The 15,961-nt window shown below is 39.2% G+C and overlaps 2 protein-coding genes across 4 annotated transcripts; both read left to right on the top strand.

Annotated features, from left to right (window-relative positions):
- Positions 1-908: 908 nt before the first annotated feature.
- LOC116188877 (cytochrome P450 CYP82D47-like) lies at positions 909-5,484 on the top strand. The gene is made up of 3 exons (XM_031518336.1): positions 909-1,305; positions 1,503-1,570; positions 4,999-5,484. The coding sequence occupies exons 1-3, from the start codon at positions 909-911 to the stop codon at positions 5,482-5,484; spliced, it is 951 nt and encodes a 316-aa protein (XP_031374196.1).
- A 1,447-nt stretch (positions 5,485-6,931) lies between these two features.
- LOC116188952 (nuclear transport factor 2-like) lies at positions 6,932-11,541 on the top strand. Of its 3 annotated transcripts, none has more exons than XM_031518408.1 (10): positions 6,932-7,223; positions 7,697-7,782; positions 7,891-8,028; positions 8,469-8,757; positions 8,846-9,060; positions 9,224-9,401; positions 9,496-9,620; positions 9,703-9,762; positions 10,734-10,797; positions 10,902-11,541. In XM_031518408.1, the coding sequence occupies exons 2-10, from the start codon at positions 7,732-7,734 to the stop codon at positions 11,168-11,170; spliced, it is 1,389 nt and encodes a 462-aa protein (XP_031374268.1). In that variant the 5' UTR covers positions 6,932-7,223; positions 7,697-7,731; the 3' UTR covers positions 11,171-11,541. The 3 variants fall into 3 exon arrangements, with proteins under 3 accessions (XP_031374268.1, XP_031374267.1, XP_031374265.1); XM_031518407.1 differs by having other exon boundaries at positions 6,934-7,223; positions 7,712-7,782; positions 8,834-9,060; XM_031518405.1 differs by having other exon boundaries at positions 6,938-7,223; positions 8,834-9,060.
- Positions 11,542-15,961: the final 4,420 nt, after the last annotated feature.

Raw genomic sequence — 15,961 nt, 5'->3', positions numbered from 1 at the left:
CTTGATCTTGCATTCGATCAGCTATTATTCGATGGACCACCTCTTGTCGCTCCTTTTATTCGTTCTAGCACTTTGTCCGCTAACTCTAGCACTTCACCACCTTATTTTTCGCAGATTTGGTTTTGCCGCGTGGAAATGGTTGAACCACAGTGAGCTGTTACCGCCTGGGCCATCGGGTGCATGGCCTTTAGTAGGCCACCTTCATCTCCTGTGGGGAAGAGAGCACGCTTTCAGGAAGTTTGCAGCCATGGCCGACCGATATGGGCCCATCTTCTCCCTTAGGATCGGCCTCCGCAGGCTGGTGGTTGTGACTGGCTCCGAGGCCACAAGGGAGTGCGTGGTCGTGAACGACAGGGTTCTGGGCACTTGGCCCGATATTGCAGTAGGAAGGTATGATTGAATAACCTATTTAACACACGACCGATACTAACAGTGAGATCATATTTTCTTTCGATATAATCATACCAAACGAGATCACTAGAAATTGACCGGACACTATGCTGGTAAGCAAGTGGAACTGGTAGCTAGTTTAATCGAACTGCATTACTTACATTTATATTCCAATGCATTGGATTCTGGGATTCAATTACAGTGTCTAGATCGAGCATCGTATCTTCTGGAGCAAAACTTGCAACATGAAACAGTGCATAATGTTTGGCAACCGATGGCCGCCTTGTAGCACATGATTAACCATTGATATTCGTCATCGTAGATTGTTATTGATTGTTCTTGTTATTATTGCTATTCCTAATATATTGACATGGACAGGTACATCGGATATGATAATGCTATTTTTGCACTGGCTCCCATACTAGCGTGAAATCTGAAAAATCGCTGCCCTTGAGCTCCTCTCAAGCCACTGCGTCGAGCGACTCCTCCATGTTAGGGCCTTTGAGATAGCCTCCTTCATGGCGGATCTCCTCTCCCGCTCCCAACATGACAGCCTCGTTATTCCCTTTGACAAGCAGTTCGAGCACCTCACCTTCAACATAAACCTGAGGATGATTGCAGGGAAGAAGTTCTCGGACGCCGAGTTCGGCATGGCAAGCTCCGATGCCTGCCGCTTCAAGAAGGTGATCGAGGACTTCCTGAACCTGAGCGGGGCTTTCTTCCTGTCGGACACGATCCCGTGGCTCGAGTGGGCGGATATTCAAGGGCACGTGAGGGTGACGAAGGAGACGGGGAAGGAGCTCAACTATGTCCTTGATAAGTGGCTAAAGGAGCATATTGAGAGGAGGAAACGGAGAGGCAGACATGAGATGGATGACGAAGAAGCCGATAATTTATGGAGATTCTGCTCGAGAGGTTAACGGAGAGCGAGCCGATGTTCTGCGGGTGTGACCGGGAGACTGTCATCAAGGCTACTGCCCTGGCACTAATTAATTTCAACTTTCTGCTTTTCCTTTTTTCTCTATTTAATTTTAGAAAATTGCATCATAAAAAAAAAACCCACAAGACTTGACTTTCAAAAGATAAAAAGATTCATGGCTGCGGTCGGGCAGGGCTGTGTAAAAAACGAATGCGACTCAAAAACCCAAGCGGGTCTGAGCCGAACTACCCCAATTTTCAGGTATTCTAGGATTATTAGGATCGGTTTTCTTTGTTATTAGGGTTTGGGTTTTGAAATTGGAAACCCGTTTGGCCTGATTCAAAGCAAAAAAATTTTCCATAATACAAAATATTTGTTTATATATTTAGAAGTTGATAAAAAGTTAAAACGCTAAGACCATCTTCGTTGGGAGATACTCCATGTGTCTCTAAAGTGGCCCGATTTTCGCCACATAGACGTTGCATAGTTTAGAGACTCCCCCGAGCCAGAATCCTACAAGTTATTTTCCCTTCATGCTCGGATGAGTTCCTCTGTAAATTAGTATGGAGCCTGAAATGTATAGCACTGTAATTCATTACATTACCCTACCAACTGTGCTGTTTCATTTGGTATGAATAATAACTGTTACGTAGTATACTCTGCATTTCTCCTTCTTATCAAAATCACCCGTTTGCAACTATTATTCATTTCATTGGATCTTCGTCATGTTCAAGGCAAATAGTAGGGGTGACGCAGTACGGACTACGAGAATTTCTCATGTAATTTGAAAAGGAGTCTTGACAGAATAGTTATGGGCCGACATTGCTAAATAAACATTACTTTTATTAATAATTACTTTTAATTCATTATTAATAAACATTTAAATATTAATAATTTTACTGTTTTTAATTGAAATAATTGCTTTTATTAATAATTACAATTTTCATTAACTTTAATTAAAATTATTAATTTTCTAAAAAAATTACTATTTTAATTATTTAAAATGTTTACTTTTTATTAATTATAAAAATTGTCATTAAAGTTATCTATTTATCCTATTAGACCCTATTGAACGTTGTACTGTATCTGTTAATTGTTAAGCAAAGTGTAACATTCCTCATCTTTGTTCTTATCACATTCTTTAGATAATTATGCTTATTAAATTATTAAAATAATTACTTTTATTAATAAGCACAATTTTCAGTAATTTAATTAAAAAATTAATTTTTTAAAATTTATTTAATAATTGAAATATTTTTATTAAATGTCTATTCATTGTTAGTTATTTAATTAGTAGTTAAATTATAATGTACGATAATTTTTAATTGTAAGATAACATGTTTTTATTAAGATAAATTTTTTATTAATTCTTTATATAATTATACTTATTCAATTATTAAAATAATTACTTTTATTAATAATCACAATTTTTAGTAATTTAATTAAAATAATTAATTTTTAAAAATTTATTTTATTTTAAATTATTTCAAATGTATATTTTTTATTAATTATAAAAATTGCTATTAAAGTTATCTATTTATCTTATAAAACTCATTAGATTTAGCATGAAAGACATTTCTATCTTTTCACCTTATTTCTATTCTTTCCATTCCTTATTTAAGCCAACCAAATATCAGAATTATAATTTTCAATTTTGCTATTCCCTCCAATCAAATAAAAAAAATTTATCAGAATTTCTATTGTATTCCTTGTATATTCTATTCTCTATCTATTCAATTCAAGCGAACCAAACGTAGCCTAAGAATGTGTTTGGTATTAGAGTTGAGTTGAATTAAGTTTTGGTTTTAATTAGTTTGTAATAATTGTGTCATTGAATTATGAGAAAAAGTGAGAAAAAGTAATGAATAGTTGAGATAAAATAATGATTGCATTGTTGAATTGTTGAAAGTAATGAATAATTAAGAGAATTTAGTATTAAAAATTGAATTGAATGTTTAAAAAAATTAAAAAAGGGAAAAATAATAATTGTGTTGTTAAATTGAAAATAAGTTGAGTTGAGTTAAAAAAAAAATTAAAATCCAAACACACCTCCCAATGATCGTTCATGATCGGGTCTCCATTGTAAACCCACATTTTCTTTTCCATATTTTAGAAGCCCCACACTTAAAAAATAAATAAATAAAAAATGTTTGGCCGGCTGGAGCAACAACTCCCACAAGTACTGCAACAGCTTTTGCATCAGTTTTTGTCCTTTTTTTTTTCCTTCTCTCACTGTTCATCTATTCTTTTCTACCGTTAATTAATATCATCCCAAAGTTTCACTAATCTTTTCTTTTCTTAAATAAAGTAATGGATAGATTCAATTTAGCCATTTAGGCATAAGGATGTCTTTATTATGATGAAACTGTATTTAGGTTTTTTTTGCTGAATGAAACAGTACTTAGGTTAATTACTGAGAACTGACCGAGACAACTTGATCTGCGGCGAGGGTCGGTTTTTCCCTTGAATTTGGTTATGGTTCTCGGGGATTGGTGAGATCCTTGACCTGAACAAGTCAGTTTCCTTAAATTTTCTCCAAAACCTGCCCCTTATCCCACTCGCGGAACTGCTCTAGTGTCAGGTATATCAAAACCGAGATTAGTTCAGACTCATAGTCTTAGAGAAAAGAAGAGAAAAAGAAATAACGTTTAAAACATTTTTTTATTGTAAGGGTGATGAGCTTAGTAAAATGAAATAAAAAATTTAAAAAATAATAAATGAGCATGGGTAGTACGAGAACCAAACCTATAACCTGTTGATTAACCAGTAAAAACGTGTACCAATACGCTATATCCTCTTTCTCAACATTTCAAAATATTGGGAGATTTTTTCTTGGATTAAGGGAACAGCATCATTTTTTAAGCCCACAAAAAAAAATCGTTTCGACCTCCCATTGGTCCTGTGCTGATGGCCGGGCCTGGGTGGCTTGTGTAGCCCATTGGGCCTAAGGCCACTGCCTATCCCAGTCCATACCGGCCCAATCCTGACCAATGGACACACCTCCGTTGCAGAATATTCATAGCATATTCTTATGGAAAATGAGATTATCAAATGTTATGAATAGATCTATCGCGCATGGCGTGTATGCCATTTTTGTTTTCTCGGTGAATTGTATGCCAAATTTGGGATTAGGAGGGAAAAACCACCAAATTGAGACAAGTGAAACCGTGTTTCTCGGTACCAAAATGTCCATGAGTCTAATACATCAAATAAAAATCTTAATAACTAATAAATGATAAAATTTTATATGAACATACTTCAAATGACAAGCAGTCCTACTACGAGAATCAAACATGAACCTCTTGATTACTAGAAAAAATCGTGCACCACCGTATATGGCAAATAATTTTAATAAATTACGTGATTTCCTTCACTTCTATTAAAGCTATCCAGATCTTTTATTCTTAACGTAAAAATTCATGCGATTTCAAATTTATCGAATCTATCTACAGTTTAAAATTCCATTGACTTTTCTGTTTCCATTGTTCAATCTGGGTTCCTGGACAATGTTTATGGACAAATTCCCCCCTAAAGGAAAATAAAAATTTCATATTTGACTGTGGCATGAACTGAATCGTAATTATATATTCCAAACTTGATACTAATATTATTTGTTTTTCTTTTTTCACTAAATTTTGCAAATTCTCATATGCACCAGATCAGAAAGCAGGGCATTGACCATGACATAGGTTGTAGCATTGTTATTGAACAATCCCCGCGCCCTGAAGCATGCCCAAGAAGAGCTAGACACAGTCGTCGGACGGGAGCGGTGGGTCCAAGAATCGGACATCGGAAGCCTGAAATATCTCCAGGCCATCGTGAAGGAGACTCTGCGTCTCTATCCACCAGCTTCGTTAATGGGTATCCGCGAAGCCTTGGAGGATTGTCACATTGCTGGTTACTCCGTTCCTAGGGATGCGCTTCTATTAGTCAATATATGGAAGCTTCATAGAGACCCCACGATGTGGTCCAACCCCGACGAATTCTGCCCTGAGAGGTTCTTGAAGGAGCATGAGAAGGTTGACATCAGAGGCCAGAATTTTCGAGTGCATCCGTTTCAGTTCCGGACGAAGGTCGTGCCCGGGCGCCACGTTCGGGCTTCAACTGGTTCATCTGACGCTGGCTCGCATGCTGCAGGGTTTCAACATGACGACTGTTGGGGACGGGCCAATTGACATACGGATGCGAATCGTAAGATCGTGTGAGCTCACCAAGCTCATCGGATGGAAAATAGTAAATTTTTATTTTGCTCGTCTATCAGCCTATTTCAAGTAATTTTGGATTAAACAAAAGAAATAACTTATTGTCCTTTTATTATTACTTGAGCCTTCTCCATGAAGGTAATCTAGCATTGTATAGATGCAAGGATGAGTCATCCCATGTCAAAAGGGAAATAGAATACGATGCCTAATTCTAGTTTTAGCCTTTTCAATCTCACCATTACGTAGTCCAATATCCATCAATTTTTCTCAATGGGATCACGAAATACTCTCAACCTATTCATTGAGATTAATATGCACTTGAACATCTAATTTTTATTTTTATTTTTGTTCAATACCTGATAGTGCAGGAATATATTATTAACGAGAAGGATTGTTTTGAAATTCTTTTGAAAAACTTCAACGGGAACACCCTAAAGAAGGTGCCCCGACGTACATCTGTTGGCGGGCCCAATTCCTCAAGTAAAATATGCTAATTATAAATCGATAAGATGCTAGGAGTATGTAGATATATTCTACTAGGTATAGGTAAAGAAAGCAAAAAAATGAGCGGTGGAGGGAGCAATTCAATAAAGAAAGTATGTAATTTTGAGACGGTATTAAGCGTAAGGAGTATATCTGATGACATCGTGTCACCAAACACAGAAAGAAAAAAATATACTTTTGTTAACAATAGATATTTTTGATAATATTTTCAAAAATTAATAAATATCGAAGAACCTTTATTAGCTTGTGACATTACCACTTAATATATTCATTATATATAAGACTTTTGTGATACAGTGAGACGCTTGGAAGGCCTATTGCAATGCAATTCTTTCTTTAATTGAGATGTGCATTACTTCGTTAAGATTTTAAATTTGGTGTTGTTCTAGATTTGGAGATGGTCCCAAATATGCCTTTTCTTTTACGCAATTAGCCCTTATTCAATTCATTTCTTATGATAAATCAAGTCCAACGGCTGCCTAAAATACATAAAAGAGTTTCGTACTACCTCAAATTGGACATTGTAACAAAAATTGTAAATCTAACGACGCATCAAAATATTAGCTGTGTTTGCTCAATTTGCTGGTCGAAAATTGTCATGTAAGATATCCTCCCCAAGACGGCACCCCCATTTACATCCTTTATTTCCTATTCGCGTATCGCGTTTGCAATCCTGGAATGTGTACAACCGGTGCCATACAAGAACCTTAATCACAATCAAATGCACGTACACATGCCACGAACTCGTTTCCGCACGTGGCACGCATTGATCTCAGACGCGGGACTTGGGTTGGGACGGACGAAGGAAATGGGGGCTGAGAATTTGCATCCTTATGCACTTCTAAGTATACTCAAATCGGTCTAATATGGTTGGTTCGAAGCAAGTATTCGTCGTGATTGAGTGGATTGCTCGTAAGATAGTAAGCTTTCCTAATATATAAACCCCCAAAACCCTCTTTTTTTCATTTCCCTCTCACTCGCTTTCTTCTTTCCCCTCTCTCTTGCCACACTCCACTGTCTGTCGCCGTCGCGCCTCTTGGAGACACCCCCAGTGATCGGCGGAGCAGAAACCCTAGAAAGCGCCAAGCGACGACAGTGAAGTGAGGGAGACGACGAAGCATAGTCTTTGAGAGGGGGGGAGAGAGAGAGAGAGGATCGACGATTCGCTCTCTCGCCTCAGTTCGACCAGCCACTCAGAAACTCAAGAGGTAACTCGATCTCTCACTCGTCAACTCTCTCTGCTCGCCTGGTTGATGCTTCGTTTTGCAATGCCTGCCTTTGCTGCCAAATGGTTGTACGGAAAGTCACCAGTGTACTTGGACGATGCTTCTTTATGCTCTTACTGTTTTTTTTTTAGGCTTCTGCGATTGTTTTCACAGTTTTGCTGAGCAAGAATGGTTTCTTTGCTTCTGTTCATGTGGAATTCTTGATTTTGCTGAGAGTCGGATTGTGCTGTCAAACATATTGTGATCCTGAGCTCAAATCATCCTAACTTATGGATGTTGTACTTTGCGATCAGCGGTAGATTGCAATAATGTAGATTGCATGATTTAGATTAGTGGGATTATCTGCTCATGAGCAATTAATTGGTTGCATAAGATTTTGCTCATGATCATGTGTTTTTCTTGTTAGGTTCTACTTTATTTCATGTTGACTGTGATATCAGTAACTTGTTTTGTAGGTTTGCGATTACCAGGTTCGTGATTCAAAGAAGTAATGGCGGTGCAGCAAGCCCCAACTGGGATAGTCTCTCCAAGTGCTGATGTTGTATGTATTTATTGTACTTCTTAAACTGATGAACCTAAATTTCTCTATTTGTTTATGCCGTGGCTCTAATTTTTTGTTCTCTGTTGATTTATGGATGGTGTGGTATAGGTCAGCAAGGCATTCGTCCATCAATACTACCTCATTCTGCATCAATCGCCAGAGCATGTTCATCGGTTTTATCAGGACATCAGCAAACTTGGCCGTCCTGAAGAAAATGGAATCATGGGGATCACCACAACTATGAAGGTTAGCTCTTTGTGAGTGTGTGTTTGTTTGTTTCTGCTGGTCTCTGGGTATGTGTTTTTTTTTTTTTTTAATAATAGTAATAGGAAAGGATTAATAAGTAGTCACCAAGAAGGTGCAGAACAGAGCATATGCAAAAGAAAAAGGGTCTAAAACTTTGAAGTGTTTAATTTTTGAATGTATGTAGTTATAGTAGTTTTTATTTCTGTCTTGGTAAGTCAGCTGTGGAACAGGGACTTGGCATGGATAGAAGTGAGCCGAACTTATAGTTTGTCGAACACTATGTTCTAGCATGTTCTCAATCCCAAGAACCTGCAACCACTATCTTGATAGAAGTGTTTCTTCTTTAATGTTTCCTAGTCACTTGATCTGTTGCTTGAATTATACCCTCTCGCATGAGCTTTGTACATTAGAAATTGTATCTTACTTATCCTAAAATGCAGGCAATCAATGAGAAGATACTGTCGCTTGATTATGGTGAATTCAAGGCTGAGATAAGCACAGTTGATGCACAGGATTCTTACAATGGTGGAGTTCTTGTTCTTGTCACTGGATACTTGACTGGAAAAGATAATGTGAGGCGGAAATTCACTCAGAGTTTCTTCCTAGCACCTCAAGATAAAGGCTATTTTGTTCTGAATGACATGTTCAGATATGTTGAGGAACCCCAGCTCTTGGATGCAAACCCTGTTCCCGTTAGTGATGTAGAAGCCCCTTTGCCTGTTGAAGAGGGTAAGTATTTACTAAGCTCCAAATGTATGAAGTGCCCATTGATATCAGAGTGCCGCTAAAGATGCTCTTGTTTTAGATCCTACTCCAGATCAGGAGGTTGATATTACTGAGCAAAGTCCGGCCCCTGTGGAGGAAGAAGACCACGCAGAAGTGTATAATCCTTCCGAAAATGGAGATGATTCAGTAGTGGAGGTGGAAATTTTGGCACCTGAGGTTATTGATGAAAGTCCTGTTGATCCAGAGGTAGCTGCTGAGTCTGATGCTAAATATGAAGACGTTCCAAAGAAGTCATATGCCTCAATTGTGAGTAGACGTTTCACTCAACAAAATCTTAGATCTTTGTTGCAGATTTTCAAGCTTGCATTTGATGTTTGACTGTACAACATAAGAGTGCCCTAGCATCAGTCTAATCTGTTTCAGCTTGCTTGGCACTTGAACACTACTTTCTTAATGATGTTTATTTCAGGTAAAGGTAATGAAGGAGGGTTCTGTTCAAGCATCTGCGTTAACGCCTGCCTCTGTGAAGTCTGCTACGAGGGCTCAAGAAGAGCAGGTGACTGCTTCACCATCTCCTGCCCCCACAGTTGAGAATCAGCTTACCAATTCAAAAGTGACTGAAAATGAGAACAGGCAAGAGAGTGAATGTAAGCAGTCCTCTGTGTTTTTATTGCCATGTATCATAGCAGGATAAAGGGTTTCTTTGGATCTACACTGTCTGATGAATCATTTGATTGTCAGCACCCGATGGTCACTCCATCTACTTGAAAGGACTACCGATGAATGTTACCTATCTGCAAGTTGAGAGCGAGTTTACTAAGTTTGGACCTATTAAACGTGGTGGTATTCAGATCAGGGCCCAGAAGGTATGCTTGACCTCAGCTTCAATTTAGGGTTGTATTTTTGCTCAGGATTTATTCTGATTTGTCCATGCATGATCTTGAACAGGGATTTTGTTTTGGCTTTGTTGAATATGAAGAACGGAGTGCTGCACAAAGTGCAATAGAGGTATAAATTATCCTATCGTCCACATTTCATTTAATTCCAGTCATGATTCTTTTGCGCTGATTCTGTTGTTTCAAATTGAGTGTTATCAAACTACATGAATGTTGGTCACTGAACTATTCTAGTCTATGTCGGTGCTTAAGGACAGATATTACTCATTTAAGCATTGGTAATCTATATCTTTGGACTTGGACATGGAGAAGAGCGAAGTTAGTGAAATGGTGATACTGAAGTTGTTTTAATAGAAAGCTGGCGGAGGTTGGAATTGGTGAACATGCTCTATAAAAGTATTCCTATAAAGAAGATACAAACTTAAAGGGAAAAAAAAAAAGGCCTAGCAAACGTAGCAAATCGAATGGAAATCAGATTGGTTAGGCGATGAAGTTATAACCTCAGTGAACTATGTTTCTCCAATCTGGCTTCATTAATCTCCCCTAGTCCACTGTCAGGTGCAACCACTTGCTTTTCAAATAAAATGATACAACTTATGCATGCACATCTGATGCTCACTTCATCTAGAATTCACTTACAAGTGGAGCTGCGAAAATTATCTTTTCCTTCTGCTCTCGTGGATATAAAACGCGGTAAAGGCCTATCAAACTTTGATGGAACTTGGTGTAATTTCTATTGAAATATAATGGATTTTGCCTTGGCTTTTCTTGCTTCATATTTTCAATAAAGTATAATAAGCATTTACAGTGCATGAGATTCTCATCAGTGAAGGGATTAAACGGGTGTTCTTTGTTCTCCATTCCCGTTCTTTCTTCCTTTTCTTTTCTTTTGTTTTTTTTTTTGGGACAAGTTGTTTATTAAGTGATGCCTCTGAAGTTCAGATAAGTGAATTCTCATTGTTTTAGTTGTTTTAATCTCTGTCGTCTACTTGTAATAGATTGGCTAGTGAAGATAAACAATGTTCGACTCTTCTGCATTTTCACTGTTCCTGCATTGTTAAAGTTTTGCGATCTTTGTACCAGGCTTCACCCATTGCAATTGGTGGACGTCAACTTGTTGTTGAGCCAAAGAAGTCCACTGCTCGAGGCAAGTTACTTTTCTACTTTGATAAAAGTTCGCTTCTGATTGTCATATCATATAAAGACGGTGGTAGCCCATATGTTTGACATGGCTCTTCCTTTGTACTGCAGTGAATAGCCGGGAGCGGTTTCCATCTGGAAGGCTAAGTGGAGTATTCAGGAACGATGGCCCAAGAGGACGTGGGAACTATGGAGGGGGAAACAGAGGCTACAACAGGGGCGAGATGAACAGGCCTGACTTCGGGAACAGAAATGGCGGCAGAGGAGGGTACTCCCACCATGGGGATGGAGGATACCACCGAGCAGAGCGTCCACAAAGAGGGTTTAATGGTGGGGACCCACCCAAGAGCATGGCTGCGCGAGTTCCTGCTGCTGCTTGAGCCCGAGGTACTGCAGAACTGAATTAGTCTTGTCTCGTTGATCTGAGTGCTATTATGGGTAAATGGTGATCTGGGATCTTTTTCTTTTTTGGGGATGGGGATTATTTTCCTTAGAATTGGGTCGGTTTCATTGTTGTGCAGGTGAATATTAGGTGGGAAAAGTTTACATATATCAAGGTAGAGGTTCGGGTGGTCGGGATTTTGGCGCCCTTTTTTTACTGTTGGTGTCTAGGTGAGGTGGGAGGTGGTAAAAGAGGACATCTTTTGGCAAGATACAGAGATAGTTGGGGATAGGCTAGAAGTGATTGAGACATCTTAGATTTGAATAGCTAAAATGATTTCCAATTTATATCCCCCGTTTTATTTGTTTCTCTCTCTCTCTCTCTTTGTTTGTTTTTGTTTTTTTTTTTTTGTGGTAGGACAAGTAGTAAGAAAATGCAATTATATGTATGCTGACACATTGACCATGAGCTGCATCCAGAACCCTGGAGAGTCACCAAATGATTCATCGCTGGCGGGATAACCTAATATCACATGCTCGTTTTGTAAGCTACTATTAATCCTTGCCTGGTTTTGTGACCACCAAAGTAGCAGAGTGATTTAGTTCGATATTCTAAAGAAAAAAATAAAGACCATACAACCGCACGCACACTGTCCTGACTCCGAGACCTAGGTGCAAGAACGACTTCAAAAGTCGAGGAGTTCGCTCATTAACTACTCCAAAAGATAGCTAACAATTGATCCTGCAACAAACATAAGCTTTGGCACGTTACTATTTCTTCATGTCAGTTCAGAGTTGAGCAAAGTTGTTAGAGAAGTGCTACTTGGTGTCAGGGTCATCCCAGAGCAACCCATACCACCACTCATTTTGTCCTTCAATTCGACTTAATTGTCTTGCGCCACTGCTGCTGCTATTCGGTGGAAGCTTCTTCAGTTTTGGGCAGCCCCTGAAGTATAATAAAATTTTCAGCGAAGGAAAGGGCAGTGCTCTGCTGCAGATGCTCTCCAAGTTCGGAAGTGCAAATAAGTCAAAAAGACTGATGAGGCATGAGAATACCCTATCCACATCGGCATCGCCAATGTCTCCATTGGTCAGTTCCCGCATTGAGGAACACATTGCAATCGCGTTGTCGGTAAGGCTGGGAGCATGATATATCAAAGTCGTCGCTTCCTGTAATTGATTGCAATTACGGATGACCAGAGCTTTAAGGCTACGGAAGCAGCCCTGACTTTCCAGGCTGCAGCTTGAAGTTTGGTTCAGGACATGGAGATTTGAGATGCTCCGTTCTCTCCAATGATAGCTTCGGGATTGTAAACGAGCTCAAACCCTCGCAGAATAGAAACCAGAGTCCGGTTACCTTTGCAAAGTGAGGGCAGTTGGTGAATAACTCTTGAACAGTAGCAGCGAAGCCTAATGCCAAAGAAACATCATCTAAACCATTCATCTCCTCTATCAAATTGAGCTCATCTTCCAAAGAAACATCGTCTATTGTTTTAGTATCAGCCGGTAACCCAAAAAAAAAAAAACCAACGCTGTAAGGATGATAGACTTGAGAGAAGCCCCTCCGGAACAGCACATCCTTTTATGTAGAAACAGAAGCACCAACTCTGTCAGACTCTTGAGCTTCCCTGGCAGCTTCCTCAACTCTGTGTCCAGCAAATTAAATACCTCCAATTTACCATTTCTCCAATATCTTCAGGTAACCTCAAATGTTGCTCTCTCTCCCCCCCCCCCCCCCCCCCCCCCCCCCCCCCCCCCCCCCCCCCCCAAAAAAATTTATGATGCACTTTTGCCATTTGCTTGTCTAACCACCTGTAGTTAGTAAGCTTGGATTTAGTGGAATGGCAAGAACATGCGGGTATAACGGCGAAAGCTGTAATTCTCCAGAAAGTTGTCCTTTAAGTTATTTTAATGATAAATTAATAGCATACTTGCATGAAGAAAAAGTTGTATTTGATACATACTCATTGTTAAATTAGACTAGCACTTAGAGGTTGAAAAATTAAGGCATTGATGGAAAATGTTTTAGGTTTTTTGAAATGATTGACTTATTTTATTTGCCATTGAATATGGAAGTTGTTGGCCCATTCTTATAGGACGAGACCCCTTTGTTGACCCATTCTTATAGGACGATAACTTTAATTTCTGAAATATATTCTTCCCAATGGTATCATATTATTTTAGAAACCAAGTTTCACCCATTAAAATCGGATCGGACTTAGGAATTATAGTCTTAGTGGTACCAATTAACCATTTTAAGATGTCTGCTTTGTTAGGTGAAAATAATGTTTTTCTTTGTTAATTCCTCCTAGCACGGTGACACCCTTTTTATAACTTAATTTAATTTGGCTTATTTTCTTCTTCAATATCGAGAGAGGATTAAATTTTAGAGTCTACTCAATCTTTTTCGTCTTTTTTTTTTTCCCCAATTCTTATAATTATTATCAGTTAAGTTTTCATCGGTTCCTTTGACTACACTATTTGCATAGTGAAAGGTTTTTTTTGTTCCCAGGGACGCAGGAGGCAAACCCCATTTAACAAAAAACGTTGAACCTGTCGCGAATATAAAATAAATTCAGAAAGCATTACCAGCTCCTCCTAGCGCAGTAGCTGATTTTGATGAGGTTATTGTTCCTTTCAATTCTTGTTGTTGTCTTCAACTTTCTATCAGTGGATTTTTTTTTTGTAGTATACTAAGATAAGAAGATTCTTATTTATTAGGAATCTTATCTCAGAATGAAATGTTGGAAGAATTGGTAGGGTTTGAGTTGATGGAGTAGTTTTTCCATCCTCCAAGGACAGCTCTTGGCTTCAGTGTGAGTTCAAACCATCCTGCAACCTATTCCTCCACGTGCGTTAGTATATTAAAAAAAAAACAGAAACAGTAGGGGTTAGGGTTTCGATTCATTCTTCCCTTACGCTATCGTCCGTCTTTCTGTCTGTCTGTCTCCTCTCTCTCTCGTCCGTCTTTGTCTGTCTGAACCGACAGTCACTGCTCCTCCAGATTAGCCGCCTTGTCTTCGTTCCCGGTGAAGTCAATCTCCGTCACCCTCCTGTTAAATCCGATCCTTTCCGTTGACCTCGGTGCCGCCGTAACCTCCGCCCCTTCACCATCACCACTTCACCATCACGGTTGCAGATTGGGGCTCCGATGGTGAAACACCACCGCCGAGGTGGAGGGTTTCGGGAATTGAAGGCTTTGCTACATCTGCCTCCGAATGGCCGAGATAGGATGCACCATCTCGTCCACGTCTCACTCTCCTGCGGAGCGGATGGAAGAGAAGTCGCTGCCTGCCTGCCTGCCAGTCGCCCGATCTGCCACCGAGGTACTCCACCACTTGGCAATGGTCCGGAAACTCCATCTCGGAGGTCACCATTTCGTCCCCTTCAGAGGGGGTAGGGAGCCTTTTTTTTTTTTGTGGGGAGGGAATTTTGTTTGTTTTCTTCTTGGGGAGAAAAATGGAAGGGGAATTTACGAGGCTGTGGTGCAGTGGGGGAGAAGTGCAATAAAGGCTCCTTCTGTTGTGAATCTACCACAGACTCGGAGGTCACCATCTCGTCCCCGTCTTTGTCTGTCTCCCCCCTCGTCTAATCTAGGTTCTCTCTCTCTCTCTTCCCTTTTTTTTTAAAAATTTAAATTAATTTCGGTTAAAACTGAAACCGAATCGAACCGATAAATATCGATTCGGTTTGGTTCGGTTTCGGTTTGAATTTTAAGATAAAATAGAATTTTGGTTGGTTGGTTTGGTCCAGTTTGGTTCGGTTAGAACCGAATGGACATCCCTGATAAAATTACCACAGTGCCATAGTGAGTGGAGTCGGCAAATACATTAGTTCGAATTTGACACATTTAGCAATGCTCAAATAAAATATCTATAATGATTTTCTTTTCCTAGTTATAAAGAAGGGCTCATGAGTTTTGAGAAAAAAAATATTAGGAACATGGCTCGAACTTAAAACCGTTAAAGGATTGTCATTGCATTATATCCCCTCTCTGTCAACTCCAAAGTTTTGAAAATGAAAAAATTACTCCCCAAATTGTAATGCCTTTAACTTCCAGTCCCTAAATCTTGGTTGGCGGAAGGAGAAGAATGCGTGTTCCCTCCCCTTCCTCGGAGAAAATAATTGAGTGACATTCTCCTAATTTCCCTGCTTCTACCTCCCAGAACCTAGAAGCGAAGAGGTGCATAAGAAAAGTGCGATTCCGAGCCACACCCTCTCGGCGGCTCAAAGACCCAAATCAAATGTGATAGGTGACCCATGCCATCCCAACAACAGAACTTGTAAAAATTGACGTCGAATTAACAGAAGTCCAAATTCACGAGAATCGGAAATCACATTTGCAATACTTGAAATATCAGGATAGGTTATGGAATCCGAAACAATTATAATGCCTTCTTATGTAATTATATTACCCTTCAAACTGAAAGCAACATACAGAGGGCAAAAAAAAAAAAAAAAGGTTTTCAATGTCACAGCACATGAGAAATCTATATATTTAGACCATTGCTAAATGTAGCATTCATTCGGCACGTCAAGTTTCGGAGGAATAATAATTTCTGATTTCATTTCAACGGGCGGTTTAGCCGAATAATTTAAAGCTGATGATTGGTTTAAATTTAATATCATGGAAAATATGATGCGCGTTAAAGTGAGAAAAGGTAAACTCCATATATATATATATATATATGTACGTGTCTGTTATGTAGATTTGCACGGTAGCCCACTGTCTTGGAAACGTTCCTCACATATATGATCTTTTAGACTCGTGAAAGAAGAGTCCTACAAAT

The sequence above is a fragment of the Punica granatum genome, chromosome 8 (assembly GCF_007655135.1).
Source record: "Punica granatum isolate Tunisia-2019 chromosome 8, ASM765513v2, whole genome shotgun sequence".
NCBI classification, from domain to species: Eukaryota; Viridiplantae; Streptophyta; class Magnoliopsida; order Myrtales; family Lythraceae; genus Punica; species Punica granatum.
This window is presented reverse-complemented; position numbering and strand designations above follow the sequence as displayed.

Coding starts and splice junctions, on each gene's coding strand:
- LOC116188877 (XM_031518336.1), top strand. CDS start 909: ATGGCGGATCTCCTCTCCCGCTCCCAACATGACAGCCTCGTTATTCCC. Junction 1,306..1,502: donor ATGGAGATTCTGCTCGAGAG/GTTAACGGAGAG, acceptor GCGGTCGGGCAG/GGCTGTGTAAAAAACGAATG. Junction 1,571..4,998: donor CGAACTACCCCAATTTTCAG/GTATTCTAGGAT, acceptor ACCATGACATAG/GTTGTAGCATTGTTATTGAA.
- LOC116188952 (XM_031518407.1), top strand. CDS start 7,732: ATGGCGGTGCAGCAAGCCCCAACTGGGATAGTCTCTCCAAGTGCTGAT. Junction 9,402..9,495: donor GAACAGGCAAGAGAGTGAAT/GTAAGCAGTCCT, acceptor TTTGATTGTCAG/CACCCGATGGTCACTCCATC. Junction 10,798..10,901: donor AAAGAAGTCCACTGCTCGAG/GCAAGTTACTTT, acceptor TTTGTACTGCAG/TGAATAGCCGGGAGCGGTTT.